The sequence below is a fragment of the Aotus nancymaae genome, unplaced genomic scaffold, assembly GCF_030222135.1.
Source record: "Aotus nancymaae isolate 86718 unplaced genomic scaffold, 86718_ANA_hifiasm-v0.15.2.pri h1tg000029l, whole genome shotgun sequence".
Taxonomy (NCBI): Eukaryota; Metazoa; Chordata; class Mammalia; order Primates; family Aotidae; genus Aotus; species Aotus nancymaae.
In genome coordinates, this window is record NW_026988442.1 from 9,558,307 (window position 1) to 9,573,116 (window position 14,810).

Below are 14,810 nucleotides of genomic sequence, written 5' to 3' on the forward strand. Positions count from 1 at the left end.
GAAGACACAGAAAGCTTAACACCTTCTGAAAACCGCCTTAAGATGCGATTCGGCCGGTGGAAAACTTTTTCTTTGCCCGGGCCCCTCCGTGACGCTCCTCCCCGCGCCCCGCCTTGTGTTCGCCCGGGTGTAAACAGTCCATTGAATTAAGCTCTAGCGGAGCCCCGCGGACCGACCCAAGTTCCCGAGGGCGGCGGGTAGAAAAGATTGGCTAAAAAGTTCGGTTTCTCGGAGCGCGACCGGCTGAGGAACCCGATTGCCCTCCCCGAGCGCGGAGGCAGTGGCAGTAACTCCAGCCTCGGTGCTGGCCCTTCAGACTTCGAACAGCACCCTTACCTGGCCCGCGCACCTCCACTTCCGGGCGGTCCGTTTTACCCCCGGAGCCGCTGACTGGGGATGGTCCGCTCCGCGCCGGGGCTGCCTCCGGGACCGAGCTGCGCGGGAGGCCGTGGCCCGAGCCGTGGCGGGTGCTTCTGCTGCCGCGGAGCTCGCTGGGGAGGCCTGAGCTCCTAGGCTCCCGTGGCTTTCCACGTGTTCGCGCCAGTTGAGCCCTTTACATAACCTCTTTATATAAGCTGCACCTCCCGCCGGCGCCCGGGCCAGCGGAGACTCCTGGTGGCCCATCCCCTGGGAGGCCAGCCGAGTGAGTCCTGCGCCGCCCGGTCCTGCCAAGGTCGACGGAGCAGCCGCAGCCGAGCGCACCAGCACGCCTCGCCGGGGCCCAATCACCGGCGAGAACACCCAGCCAACAAAAAATAGGCGCCAAATTCCCGTGATCCGCGGCGGCCTCCCGGTCTCCACAGCGGCCCGCGCACCACTACTCCTCGCCTGACCTGCGTGAAGACCAACCGTCCGCAGTAGGCGCCTAATAAATACTGATAGGGTGATTGTCTTCGTCGTTTGATTCATAGCTCGGGTCTGGGAACGTTAGGGAGTGGGTTGGAATCCTGACCTTCCCTCCTACCAGCCCAATGATCTTGTGCAAATCATTGCCACACCCTGAGCATCGTTTATCTGATGATCCTCTGCAAAATGGATTAAATAGGCCTTAATTCCCAGGAATGATAGAACCAAATACATAGGTAGAGGCTAACTGGGTGTGCGGCTGAGTAAATACTCAAAGCTCCATTTAGGCACAGATTTTTGAGTATTTTGTTCTGTACTTTGTATTACAGTGTAGGCCTAGTGGGGGCCCAGTGTTTGTTAACTGAATCTATCGGTATCTATTGAACACCTATAATGTGCTAGGCACCGTTCTAAGTCGCTGGGGAAAGAGCAGTAGACAAGGCAGTTTCTGCCTTGGTTGAGGTTGTGTCACTGCAGGAGACAAACCACATGTGTGGCCTTGGGCAAGTTAATCAACCTTCTTGTGTGTTTTACCTCACCTGTAAGAAGATTCACAGAGGTTATACAGATAAAGCACTTAGGACAGCCTTACACACAGTCAATGTTAAGTATTAAAGGATAATTTTTGCCAGTGATAAGTGTGATGGAGAAAAAGAATGAGCTAAAGAGTGCTCGTTGGGGACAGGCTATTTCTGATAGCGTATTTGGTCTCTAATTGAAAGCCTCCAATTTTATTTTTTGTGATTAAATTTCAAATTTACACATAAATTTCAAGAATCTTAAAGATCATATACTTTTCCACCAGAATAACAAATTGTTATATTTTGCTGCATTTCATATCTCTCTCTCTCACACACACACATTGTGTGTGTGGATATCCATATGGTTTATACCTGAAAAGAAAGGGAATCAGTATATGGTATATAGATATTCACGCACACACACACTTATATAATGTATATATTCTTTTTTTATGACATCATTTTAGAGTTTCCAACAACCTTCTTTATTCCAAATATTTATGCGTGTTTCCTTTAAGAAAGGCATTATCTTGCATAATCTCAGTACAGTGATCAAAAGTCAGGAATTTTAACAATGATACGATTGTTTTATTTAATATACTCCATCCATATTTAAATTTTGCTAATTGTCTCAATCATGTTCTTTATAGCTATTCCCCAGGATCCAATTCAGGATCACACGTTGCACTGAATTGTCATGCCTCTTTAGTTTCCTTTAATCTGGAAGGGCAGTTATCCAGCCTTCGTCTTTCATGACCTTGACATTTTGGAAGAATACTGGTGAGTTATGTTATAGAATGTCCCTAAATTTTGATTCTGATGTTTTTTTATGATTACATTCAGAGTATGCATCCCCCCCTCCCCCCACCAACCACCTACCCATCCCTCGCTATTCTGAGAGGGTGAGGGTTTGCACTTTCTGGCAGGAATATTACTGAAAAGAGTTGCCTCCCCAGGGCCTTTCATCAGGAGGCACATGACATTGTATTTGTCCCAGTATTCGTGGTGTTAACTTCCATCATTTGGTTGAGGTTGTGTAGGGGGAGGTACACTTCACCATAAAGTTATGATTTTTTCCTTTTTAACTATTAAGTATCCTGTGGGAAGATATTTTGAGACTATTTAAATATCCTGTTCTTCATCAGACTCTTATCCACTGGTTTTAGAATTCATGCTGATTCTTGCTTGAAACAATTATTACAGTTGCAAAATGGTGATCAGAAGGTCTTTTTTTTTTTTTTTTGAGACGGAGTTTCACTCTTGTTACCCAGGCTGGAGTGCAATGGCGCGATCTCGGCTCACCGCAACCTCCGCCTCCTGGGTTCAGGCAATTCTCCTGCCTCAGCCTCCTGAGTAGCTGGGATTACAGGCACGCGCCACCATGCCCAGCTAATTTTTTGTATTTTTTTAGTAGAGACGGGGTTTCACCATGTTGACCAGGATGGTCTCAATCTCTTGACCTCGTGATCCACCCCCCTCGGCCTCCCAAAGTGCTGGGATTACAGGCGTGAGCTACCGCGCCCAGCCCAGAAGGTCTTTTTAAACATGACCATTAACCATCTTCATTAACCGTTCTTACCCTCTCCCATCCTCTGATTCCCCCTCCACCCTTCCCAGCCTCCAGTAACCACCATTCTACTCTCTCTTTGCATGGGTTCAATTGTTCTGATTTTTACATCCAACAAATAGAACATGCAGTGTTTTTCTTTCTGTGCTTGGATTATTTCACTTAACATAATGATCTCTAGTTCCGTCCATGTTATTGCAAATGACTGAATCTCATTCTTTTTAATGGCAGAATAGTACTCCATTGTGTATAAGTACCACATTTTCTTTATCCATTTATCTGTTGATGGACACTTAGGTTGCTTCCAAATCTTGGCTGTTGTGAACAGAGCTGCAACAAACACTGGAAAATTGAAATACTGATTTCCTTTCTTTTGGGTATATACCCAGCAGTGGGATGGCTGGATTATATGGTAGCTCTATTTTTAGTTTTTTTTTTTGAGGAACTTTCGAACTATTCTCCATAGTGGTTGTACTAATTTACATTCCCACTGACAGTATATGTTCTCCACATCCTTGCCAGAATTTGTGATTGCCTGTCTTTTGGATATAAGCCATTTTAACTGGGATGAGATGATATCTCATTGTAGTTTTGATTTGCATTTCTCTGATAATTAACAGTGTCGAGCACCTTGTCATATTTCTGTTTGTCACTCGTATGTCTTTTTTTTTTTTTTTTTTGTGAAATGTCCATTCAAATCTTTTACCCATTTTTAATTGGATCATTAAATTTTTTTCCTATGGAGTTGTTTGAGCTTTTGATGTATTCTGTTAATTCCTTGTCACATGGATAGTTTGCAAATATTTTCTCCCATTCTGTGGGTTGTCTCTTCACTTTGTAGATTGTTTCCTTTGCTGAGCAGAAGGTTTTTTAACTTGATGTGATCCCATTTTTCCATTTTTGCTTTGGTTGCCTGTGCTTATAGAGTATTACTCAAGAACTCCTTGCTCAGACTGATGTCTTAGAGAGTTTCCCCAAAATTTTCTTGTAGTAGTTTCACAGTTGAAGGTCTTGGATTTAATTCTTTGATCCATTTTTAGCTGATTTTTGCATATGGCAAGAGATAGGGTTCCAATGTCATTCTTCTGCATATGGATATCCAGTTTTCACAGCTCTGTTTATTGAAGAGATTGTCTTTTCCTCAGTGTATGTTATTGGTATCTTTGTTGAAAATGAAGTTCATTGTAGGTATGTGGATTTGTTTCTGGGTTCTCTATTCTGTTCCATTGGTTTATGTGTCTGCTTTTATTCTGATACCATGCTGCTTTGGTTACTGTAGTTCTGTTGTATAATTTGAAGATTTGAAGTCACTTAATGTGATTCCTCCAGTTTTGTTGTTTTTGCTTAGGGTAGCTTTGACTATTCTGGGTCTTTGATGGTTCCATTTAAATTTTAGGACAGTTTTTTCTATTTCTGTCAAGAATGTCATTGGCATTTTGATAGGATTTGCATCAAATCCATAGCTTGCTTTGGGTAGTATGGACATTTTAACCAATATTGATTCTTCCTATCCATGCACATGAAATATCTTTCCATTTTTTGGTGTCCTCTTCAATTTTTTTCAGTGTTTTATAGTTTTCATTATAGATGTCTTTCACTTCTTTAGTTAAATTAATTCCTATGTATTCAATTTATTTGTGGCTACTATAAATGGGATTACTTTTTGTGTGTGTGTGATGGAGTCTCGCACTGTAACCGAGGCTGTAGTGCAGTGGTGCAATCTCAGCTCACTGCAGTCTCCACCTCCTGGGTTCAAGCAATTCTCCTGCCTCAGCCTCCTGAGTAGCTGGGACTATAGGCGTACACTACCACAACCAGCTAATTTTTTTTTTTTTTTTTTTTTTGAGACGGAGTTTGGCTCTTGTTACCCAGGCTGGAGTGCAATGGCGCAATCTCGGCTCACTGCAACCTCCGCCTCCTGGGTTCAGGCAATTCTCCTGTCTCAGCCTCCTGAGTAGCTGGGATTACAGGCACGCGCCACCATGCCCAGCTAATTTTTTGTATTTTTAGTAGAGACGGGGTTTCACCATGTTGGCCAGGATGGTCTTGATCGGACCTGGTGATCCGCCCACCTTGGCCTCCCAAAGTGCTGGGATTACAGCCATGAGCCACCGCACCCGGTCACTATAAATGGGATTACTTTTTAAGTTTCTTTTTCAGATTGTTCACTGTTAACATATAGAAATGCTACTGCTTTTTGTATGTTGATTTTGTATCCTGCAACTTTACTGAATTGATCAGTTCTAATGGTTTTTTCCAGATATAAGATCAATAATATGCAAATAAGGATAATTTGACTTTTTCCTTTTCTATTTGGATAGCCTTTATTTCTTTCTCTTGTCTGCTTGCTTTAGCTAGTGCTTCTAGTACTGTGTTGAATAACAGTGGTGAAAGTGGGCATCCTTGTTGTGTTCCAGATCTTAAAGGAAAGGCTTTCAGTTTTTCCTCATTCAGTATGGTACTAGCTGTGGGTTTATCATATATGGCTTTCATTATGTTGGGATATTTTCCTTCTACCCCCAGTTTTATTTTTTTAGGATTTTTATCATGAAGCAATGTTGAATTTTATCAAACGCTTTTTCAGCATCAATTGAAATGATCATATAGTTCTTGTCCTTCATTCTGACAGCCTTATTTTAACTTAATTACCTCTTTAAAGACCTTATCTTCAAATATAGTCACATTCTAAGGTACTGGGAATTATAACTTTAACATGAATTTGGGGTGACGAGAGACACAATTCAGTCCATAATAGCCCCTTTAGCATTTGGCATTTGAATTGAAACCTGAATGTCAAGAACCCAGCTCTGAAAACTAATAGGAAGTCATTCCAAGAAGAAAGTAGAACAAGTACAAAAGCCATGAGATGGGAACAAGCTTGTTGTTAAACCAGCCATTTGTTAAGATTTTAAAATGGTACAACCCATTTTGGGGAAAAAATGAAAATAGTTTGGCAATTCCTTATAAAGTTAAATATATATCGACCCTGTGGCCCAGCAATTCCATGTCTAAGGTAAGTGAAAACTTCTGCTAATAAAGTGACTTGTACAGGAATTCACAGTGGCTTTTCCCATAAGAATTCCAAACTGGAAAATGCTGCAATGTTCATCAGTAAATGAATGGATAAACAAATTGTGGTATTCCCATACAATGAAACGTTGCTGAGGGTGTGTTGATTAAGGGAAGAATAAAGTATTGATACAACAGCATGGATGAATCAAAATAATTATGCTGAGTGAAAGAGGCCAGGCACAAGAGAGTACCTGCTAGATGATTCTATATACAATTCTTAACAATGCAAACTAATTTATAGTGACAGAAAGCAGGTCAGTAGTTGGAATAGGAAGGATGGATGGAAAACAAAAGGACCTGAAACTTTGGGGTGTTGGGTTATCTGGACTGTAGTAATAGTTTCAAGGGAGGAATATATTAAAACGCTTCAAATTTTACCCTTTAAATTAGGCGTAGTTTATGTAAATCAATTTTACAACTTTAACTCAATAAAGCTACAAAAAAATTGAGGGAAAATGTATATACTATAATTCCATTAATATAAAGTCAAGCAACAATGGTCTAGGGTGGCAGAAGTTATATCAGTGGTTGTCTTTCCTGTGGGAATTGACTGCTAAGGGCCACAGGGAAATTTTCTAGATGATGGAATTTTATTGTATGTAAATTATACCACAATAAAGTTTAATTGAAATGTGAAAAAAAACCAAAACCTTGTAGCCATGAACACTTGTGTCCTTACTTAGCAGTTTCTAAGGACAGAAGGCTGCACTGTGTGGCCCTGGCCCCATCCCTGTATCACTGGCTTCATAGGTTGAGCACAGCCAGCAGTGTCTTTCCTCCTGGCTAGTTTTCCTACCTGACTTTGTTTTGTTTTGTTTTCTAATACACATACACATGTTTTTATTTAGGCATCTCATCTATTCAGCCACCTATCTGAGACAGGGTCTTGCTCTGCTGCCCAAGCTGGAGTGCAGTGGCATGATCATGGCACACTGCAGCCTCGACCTCCTGAGCTCAAGTGATCCACCTCAGCCTCCTGAGTAGCTAGGACTGTGGGCACATGCCACTAGGGTTTTACCATGTTGCCCAGGCTGGTCTCAAACCCCTGGCTCAGCCATCCTCCCACCTTGGCCTCCCAGAGTGCTGGGATTACAGGCATGAGCCACTGTACCCAGCCTATTTACTTTTTATAATTCCAACTTTTATTTTAGATTTTGGAGTGTCTGTGCAGGTTTGTTACATGCATATATTGTGTGAAGCTGAGGTTTGGGATGCAATTGAGCCCATCACCCAGGTATTGAGCATAGTAACCAGTAGTTTTTCCATCCTTGCCCCCTCCCTCCCTGCCCTAGTAGTACACAGTTTCTATTTCTGTCTTTATGTCCATGAGCACCCACTTTTTACTCCCACATATAAGTGAGAACATGTGGTATTTGGCTTTTGACTTTCTGTTCCTGAGTTAATTTGCTTAGGATAATGGCCTCCAGCTGCATCCCCTACCTCAATTTTGAGAGAGATTGAATATGAAGTTCTGGGAGGACCACAAGGAATGTGAATCCTTTTACATGCTATTAAGAGGGCCAAACTCCTTGATAAATTATTGATGGCTTGACAAAATTTTTAGTTTTTGTCTTGCTTAAATTATGGAAGTAACCGATACTTACTGTTGTAACTAATAGCCAACATTTACTAAAATTTTCTATCTGCTAGGCACAGGGATTAACAAAAAATTATAACAATTCCAAGAGGTAGTAACTTTCATTAGCCCCATTTTACAGATGAAGAAACTGAATGTGAAGCTGGCACAGCTGGGTTTCAAACCGAGGCCCCAGACACTCCACCCCTCTTTATTCCACTCAGCCCTCTCTAAGCTAAGCAGTGTCAGCATTATAGCGAGCCTTCTACATCTTTCTTGTTGGCAAACACACCTGCCTTAATATCCCTGGAGCCTCAGACAGTGCCAAACACCTGAGCTCAGTATTTAGTAATAGAAGAAACGAAGAAGAGAAGAACAGCAGTGGAGTCTCACTCTGTCGCCCAGGCTGGAGTGCAGTGGCATGCACGATCTTGGCTCACTGCAATTTCCACCTCCTGGATTCAAACAGTTCTCCTGCCTCAGCCTCCTGAGTAGCTGGGATTATAGGCACCTGCCACCACACCTGGCTAATTTTGTGTGTGTGTGTGTGTGTGTGTGTGTGTTTTTAATAGAGATGGGGTTTCACCATGTTGGCCAGGCTGGTCTCGAACTCCTGACCTCAAGTGATCCATCCATCTTTGCTCTCTACACACAAGGAATCACTAATACTGGCTGAATAAAGCAATGGCTACACTTTTACTGTAAGAAAAATCATTCATTTAATTAACAACATTTTTTGAGCCCTTACTCCTCTATGTACAAGGCAGTTTCGGATCTGATGTATCAGGATGTATGTCTGCCTTTGAGGGGCTGACATAGACAATAAGACAGTGCAGTTATGCAATCCCACATCACAATAGTCCCATGAGGGACCAGAAAGTAAGCAAAAGATAGCAAGGGATGGGGTAGATGGTATTTTAGAATGGATGGTTTGGGGAAAGCTTTCTAAGAAGGTGACCATTGAGCAGAGAACTGATTTAAGTAAAAGAATAGATCAATTGCATCTCTACTGGAATTGCTTTTCAGATCAGAGGGAAGAGCAAACGTGAAGGCCCTAGATGAGAGGGAGCAGACAAGGAGGCCAGTGTGGCCTGAGCTGAGTGAATGGGGGAAGAGTGGTGGGAAACAGGAAGAAGGATGTGTGGGATCCCATAACGAGGCTGAGACTTGGGGGCCATGATGAGCATGGTGGACTTACTGAGCACTTGTTATATGCCAAGCACTATGGTTGGTGATGTGGCTGGACAACATCGTACCTCCTTTCACACGAGAATGCTGAGGCTCAGATAGGTAAGAACTGTCCCAAGTGAGAGGGCAGAACAGTAAGGCTGAGGTGGCTGATTTATCTCTGTACTTCAGGGGACTGAGGACACCCAGGGGGCAGCCAGCCCTGAGGGTGGTCCCTTGGGAAAGCAGGGAGCCTTGTTCTGGGAGGGAAGGGTGGATGAAGTGAGGGAGTGTGGAGGAATGGAAGGTAGGGGACAGGGGGCTGAGACTGCTCCAGGTAGCTGGGAGGGGGGTTGTGGGGAGTGAGGAGGAAGGATTGGGGCTGAGGATTAAGGCTGGAGGTGGCATGGGGGTAGGGGCTGGGAATCAGGTGGTATGGTGGTTGTAGAAGGGAGAGCTGAAGGTGGGAGAGGGTTAAAGGCAGAGAGGCTGGCACAGGGGTATAGGTGGAGGATCTCAGAGGAGCAGGAGGTGCTGAAGACAGAAGCTTGAGGTGGCTGCCTCAGTGAAGGAGACCCCCTGAGCAGGGAGTACTAGGAATCCCTGGGGGAGAGTGTGCAGCCGCCTTGGAGAGCTCCCCTCTCATAATGGCTCTGGATTTCAGAGGGCTCCAGGAAGGCTGTTTCCAGGAAAACTGGAGATTGTCATGATGCCTAACACCATGCAACTCGCAATAACTCTTTACGTGGGAGAGGCTGTTTTAGTCCCCATTTCATAGATGGGAAGACTGGCTGGGTGCCGTAGCTCACACCTGTAATCCCAGCACTTCGGGAGACTGAGGCAAGTGGATCACTTGAGGCCAGGAGTTCGAGACCAGCCTGGCCAACATGGTGAGACCCTGTCTCTACTAGAAACACAAAAATTAGCCAGACATGGTGGTGCATGCCTGTAGTTTCAGCTACTTGGGAGGCTGAGGTGGGACAATTGTTTGAACCCAGGAAGTGGATGTTGCAGTGAGCTAAGATTGCACCACTGCATTCCAGTCTAGGCAACAGAGTGAGGGTCTGAAAAGAAAAAAGAAAGACAAATGGGAAGACTGAGGCTTGGAAGTTGTTACATCATCAATGACTGGAATACCTGGTATTGGAACCCCAGCAGCCTTGGGTTTGAGTATCCATGTTTTCAACCATTAGACCTATGGCTCTCAAGCTTGAGTGCCCAATCCACTGGCATCGCCTGGAGAGCTGATTAAAACCCAGATAGCTGGAGCCACCCACAGTGCGACTAATTCAGTAAGTCTTGGGTAGAGCTTGCTAATTTGCATTTCTGACAAGGTCATAGGTGATGCTGATGTTGACATTGCTATCCCAGAACCATGCTTCAAGAACCACAACATCACACTGCAATGTTTCTAGACTGAGCACAAAGCAGGGGGAATTGGAGAGGATTTGAGTTCTGGTAAGAATTCGAGGATGAATAGGAGCTGTATGAATAGGAGCTGAATCAATTACCTAGGAAACTAAGCAAATAAAACATGAAGTGATTATTAAAGCCAAGAAAACAAAAACGATTGATAAGAAAAACGTTGTAATCATCATAAACTACAACACTCATCTGGAAATAATATTACATTGTCATTGTCATGTAAAAACACGTTGATTTAACAAAAAATTATGATATAATTATATTAGGAGACTTGGAGAGGGAAAGCGTGTCTTTGTGTATGGTGGAGGGGGAAGAAAAAGAGAGATAACTAAATCCTTATCTTCCATGGCTGTGAGTTAATAAAAATTTTTTTTAAATCAAGGAGCGATACCATAATCAAGTGTGGAAAAATAACTACAGAGTTAAAGTTATTGCTTCTGGGATGGGATTAGAGGTAAAACGGGATTTTTGTGATAAGTTCTGTGGTAATATTTAACTTGTAATGGTATCTAACTCTTAAACATTATGTCTATTTATTATTTGGATTAAACTTGAAATTAAAAATAAAAGTGGGACTGCGTTCACGCTCTCCCCTGGTAAAATAAAATAAAATAATAATATAAAAAAATAAAAGTGGGCATGAGCTTTAGCCACCACTGAAGCAGCCTGTCAGCTTGGTGGCGCTGTTCAGCTTCTGGCCAGGGTTTCACCTGTCCTTGTATTACCTAAACACATCTGGAGGGCTAACAGTAGTACCTTTATCACACTAGGGGAATACTGGATTAGAGACACTGCATCCAGTAAGAATCAACAGAGAGGCTTCTTGTTTATTAAATGAGGGTCTCAGTTACAGAAAACAAAGATGGGTGCAGATAACAGCCACCCTGTCTCCAAAACTTAATGGATAGGTCTAATTTCAAGTGCTCTTCCTATCGGCCACTGAAAAGGCTAAGAAATGTCCAACATTTCTTCCTCTCCTGTTTGGGAATGGCATAAAAATGTTTGTCAGGCTATGTATCTGAATATTTGTTGCAGGAAATTGGTTGCTAAGTTCTTAGGAGTTGTTTATGATTTTTGGAAAGATAAAGGGCTACATTGCCAAACAAGTGGGGCAAAGTCCTTAATTCTGTAACTACTGGGACATTCAAAATAAATTACTGGGGAGTCTGGTTAAAATGTACACAACCATAAGGCAACAAAGTATACTCATTAATCAAAATGTAAAGTGATAAAGCCTTTTAGACAGGAAAATTGATAATTCATTGTTTATTAATATAATTAAAAATTCATATACTTTGATCAGCAATTCCATTTCTAGGAATTTATCCTATAGAAATACCCAAGTGTGGAAAAATATATATGCAATAAAGATTTTATTGTGGTGATATATATCTAATAATAAAATATTAGAAACAATACCAAAGCAGAGGATTGGTTACACAGAGTTGTATATTTAAATACAATATGCCCATCAAAAGAAGGAATTAGCTCTATATGTACTGCTGTACAATACATATACACAATATTTTGTTACATAAAAAAGCGAATGCAAACAAGCTTCTATAATATGACCTTATTTTGCTCAAACATGTATACTAGTTGCTAACCTTCACTGAGTTACTTCTCTGTATTCGGATGATTCTAAGTGTTCATATGTAATGACTAATTAATCCAGTAAACCTTAGGGTAGATTTTATTTTTAACTCCACTTTCCATAGAAACTGAGGCACAAATAGGTTATATTACTTTCTCAAGCCCGTACCACTAAAAAGTAATGGAACTTGGATTCCAACCCTGATATCTGATTTCAAAGCTCTTGATCTTGAACTGGCACATGATATAGCTTTCATACTCACACGTTAATTTTTGTATACATAATGGAAACATTTGTATAAATAATACTGTAGATGCCAAGAATTCTTCCTAGGTGATTCTTTCACTTTCAGGCATTATTTTATTTATTTTACTTTATTTTTGAGACAGAGTCTCACCCTGTTGCCCAGGCTGGAGTGCAGTGGCACGGTCTTGGCTCACCGCAACCTCTGCCTCCCAGTTTAAGCAATTCCCTGCCTCAGCCTCCTGAGTAGCTGAGATTACAGGAGCACACCACCATGCCCGGCTAATTTTTGTATTTTTTGTAGAGACAAGGTTTCACCATTTTGGCCAGGCTGGTCTTGAACTCCTGACCTTGTGATCCACCTGCCTCAACCTCCCAAACTGCTGGGATTACAGGCATGAGCCACCATGCCTGGCTTCAGCATAATTTTATACGATTTATACTTTTTATGTGTCTATTTGGGTATTAATTTGAGTTCTTTTTTGTAGGTATTAAAAAATAAAATTCAGTTTAAAAAGCAAGTAATGTACAATAATGTAGAATGTACTTCATCACTCATTTGGTCAATGAGTACTTGTTAAACCCCTACTGTTTGCCAGATTGGGGACTGAGATTAATGGAACTCAGTTCCTATTGCAGAATAACTCATGGTCTGGTGAAGACACAAAGAAACATCCAGGCTTGAGTCTTTTCCAGCTCTGTCACACTGTGATGCTGTTTTAGAGTTTGGTTAGTCAGTGAGAAATGAGGCTGAGCCAATTATCAGCACTCATGGTGTGCCTCTTTCAACTAATGGGAACCAGGGTCTGTGCTGGGCCCCGAACTTCATATACTACCTTTCTTTCTCAATAGAAATTGTTATTTGTTCAACAAACATTTACTCTGTTAGGCCCCATGTGTGAGTTGGGGATCCCAGGATGAATAAGGCAGGATCCCTGGTGGTAAAATCTCACCATATGGTGAAGAAAACTGATTATAATTCTCCCTTGGTGAAAATAATAACTAACATTTAAGAAGCATTTACCAGACACTGTTATAAAAACTTCTCAATATAATAATTTATTGAATTCTCAATCCTGTTATTATTATCCTATTATTATCTCTATTTGACAGACGAGGAAACAGAGACTCAGAGAAGTTATGCAGCTTGCTTGAGATCACACAGTTAGGAAATTGGCCAGGTGCGGTGGCTCATGTCTGTAATCCCAGCACTGTGGGAGGCTGAGGCAGGTGGATCACCTAAGGTCAGGAGTTTGAGACCAGCCTGGCCAACATGGTGAAACCCCATCTCTACTAAAAGTACAAAAATTAGCCAGGCGTGGTGGCAGGCGCCTGTAATCCCAGCTACTCAGGAGGCTGAGGCAGCAGAATCACTTGAACCCAGGAGGCAGAGGTTGCAGTGAGCCGAGATTGAGCCACTGCACTCCAGCCTGGGCAACAAGAGGGAGACAACGTCTCAAACAAAAAAAAAAATAAATTTAAAATGTTTAAAATTTAAGTATAAAAACTTTAAGTTTCAATTTAAAACTTTTAAATTTAATTTTCCTTGGTGGCAAATTGTGTTGAGCATCTTTTTATGTGTTGTTTGCCATGCTTATGGTCTTTAGTGACATGCGTATTCAAATCTTTTGCCAGTTTGGTAGGGGGCAGGGGGTTGTTTGTTTTATTACAGGCTTTCACCTATAATCCTAGCTACTTGGGAGGCTGAGGCAGGAGAATGGCTTGAACCAGGGAGGCGGAGGTTACAGTGAGCTGAGATCTCACCACTGCACTCTAGCCTGGGTGACAGAGCAAGACTCCATCTCAAAAAAAAAAAAAAGATCACACAGTTGGAAACTAGATCAGGGGAATCTTACCTGGAGAAGTGCTTAGAAGAGCACAGCCAAAGAGCCCACCTTGTGGTAGAACAGTCATAATAAAAATATATTAATCACTATAACAGCACTTGTCACAAATCATACAAAGCTTTGTGGGATTTAAAGGGCTTTCACCTACTAGACATGTCTCAACATTGGGTGACCCAAAATACAAGCTGTCCCTCTTATTTGTCAGACTAAGAAGATTGCGGAAGAGAAAATATATTTCCCATATATTCAACTCAAATATATAAATTCATAAGATGGTATAAATAAATATCCAGGTATAATATTTAATTTATTATTTTAGGTATATACACACTTTCAAGAGTACTTAGAAATACTGGATTCTCTCCCATTCTTCCGTTTCACAAAACAATTTCTTCCATCTCTTTCTGAGCACCTTTGATCTCAGTCTCTTTGTTATCACTGGGGATGATTTCTATGTTACTCAGCCCACTTTCTAGGTCACATAATTCTCACTCCTATCTAAATTGTGATCCAGCACTTTTTGAGCCTTTATATGTTCCTGTCTCTGAAATATTTTATCTTAGAAGTCCCAGTGCACTAAATCGTAGCACAGATTGTTTTTCCATTTCTCCCATTGGTTTATATTTGTGATCACAACATCCAAACATTTAATGCATTGCTTTTCAAAGTGCTCTTTCTTAAGGGTTACATCTTTATAAAGTGTGTGAAGTCAGCCCCTAGTGTAATGACTTACATCCATGTGAAAAATTGTTTGCTTTTATTTTTTTTAACTACTTCCTTCAGATGACTTCTATAGATTGGTCTTCCTCCAACAATACTCTGTTGTTTAAAAGAATGTAATTGAGAGAGTCTAGGGAATATGAAAGATTCTGGGAGACTTTGTAAGAATTTGAATATATGCAACTCTTTCTTCTGAGAGATATTTTTTTGTGGGGGGAATACCTTGTGTTAT

The 14,810-nt window shown here is 41.6% G+C and overlaps 2 protein-coding genes across 6 annotated transcripts in view; one reads left to right on the top strand and one right to left on the bottom strand.

Annotated features, from left to right (window-relative positions):
• Positions 1 to 624, bottom strand: part of STK35 (serine/threonine kinase 35) — a 45,651-nt gene extending 45,027 nt beyond the window's left edge. Inside the window, exon 1 of the mRNA XM_012455305.3 lies at positions 337 to 624. Within this exon, the coding sequence (XP_012310728.1) occupies positions 337 to 624 (288 nt within the window). The remainder of the gene's footprint in view (positions 1 to 336) is intronic.
• Positions 625 to 717: 93 nt separating this feature from the next.
• The window catches only part of PDYN (prodynorphin), a 120,015-nt gene continuing 105,922 nt past the window's right edge, over positions 718 to 14,810 (top strand). For all 5 annotated transcript variants that reach the window (XM_064382287.1, XM_021665755.2, XM_012455298.3 and 2 more), the window contains exons 1-2: positions 718 to 883; positions 2,018 to 2,147. The gene's annotated coding sequence lies outside the window, so the exon portion shown is untranslated. The remainder of the gene's footprint in view (positions 884 to 2,017; positions 2,148 to 14,810) is intronic.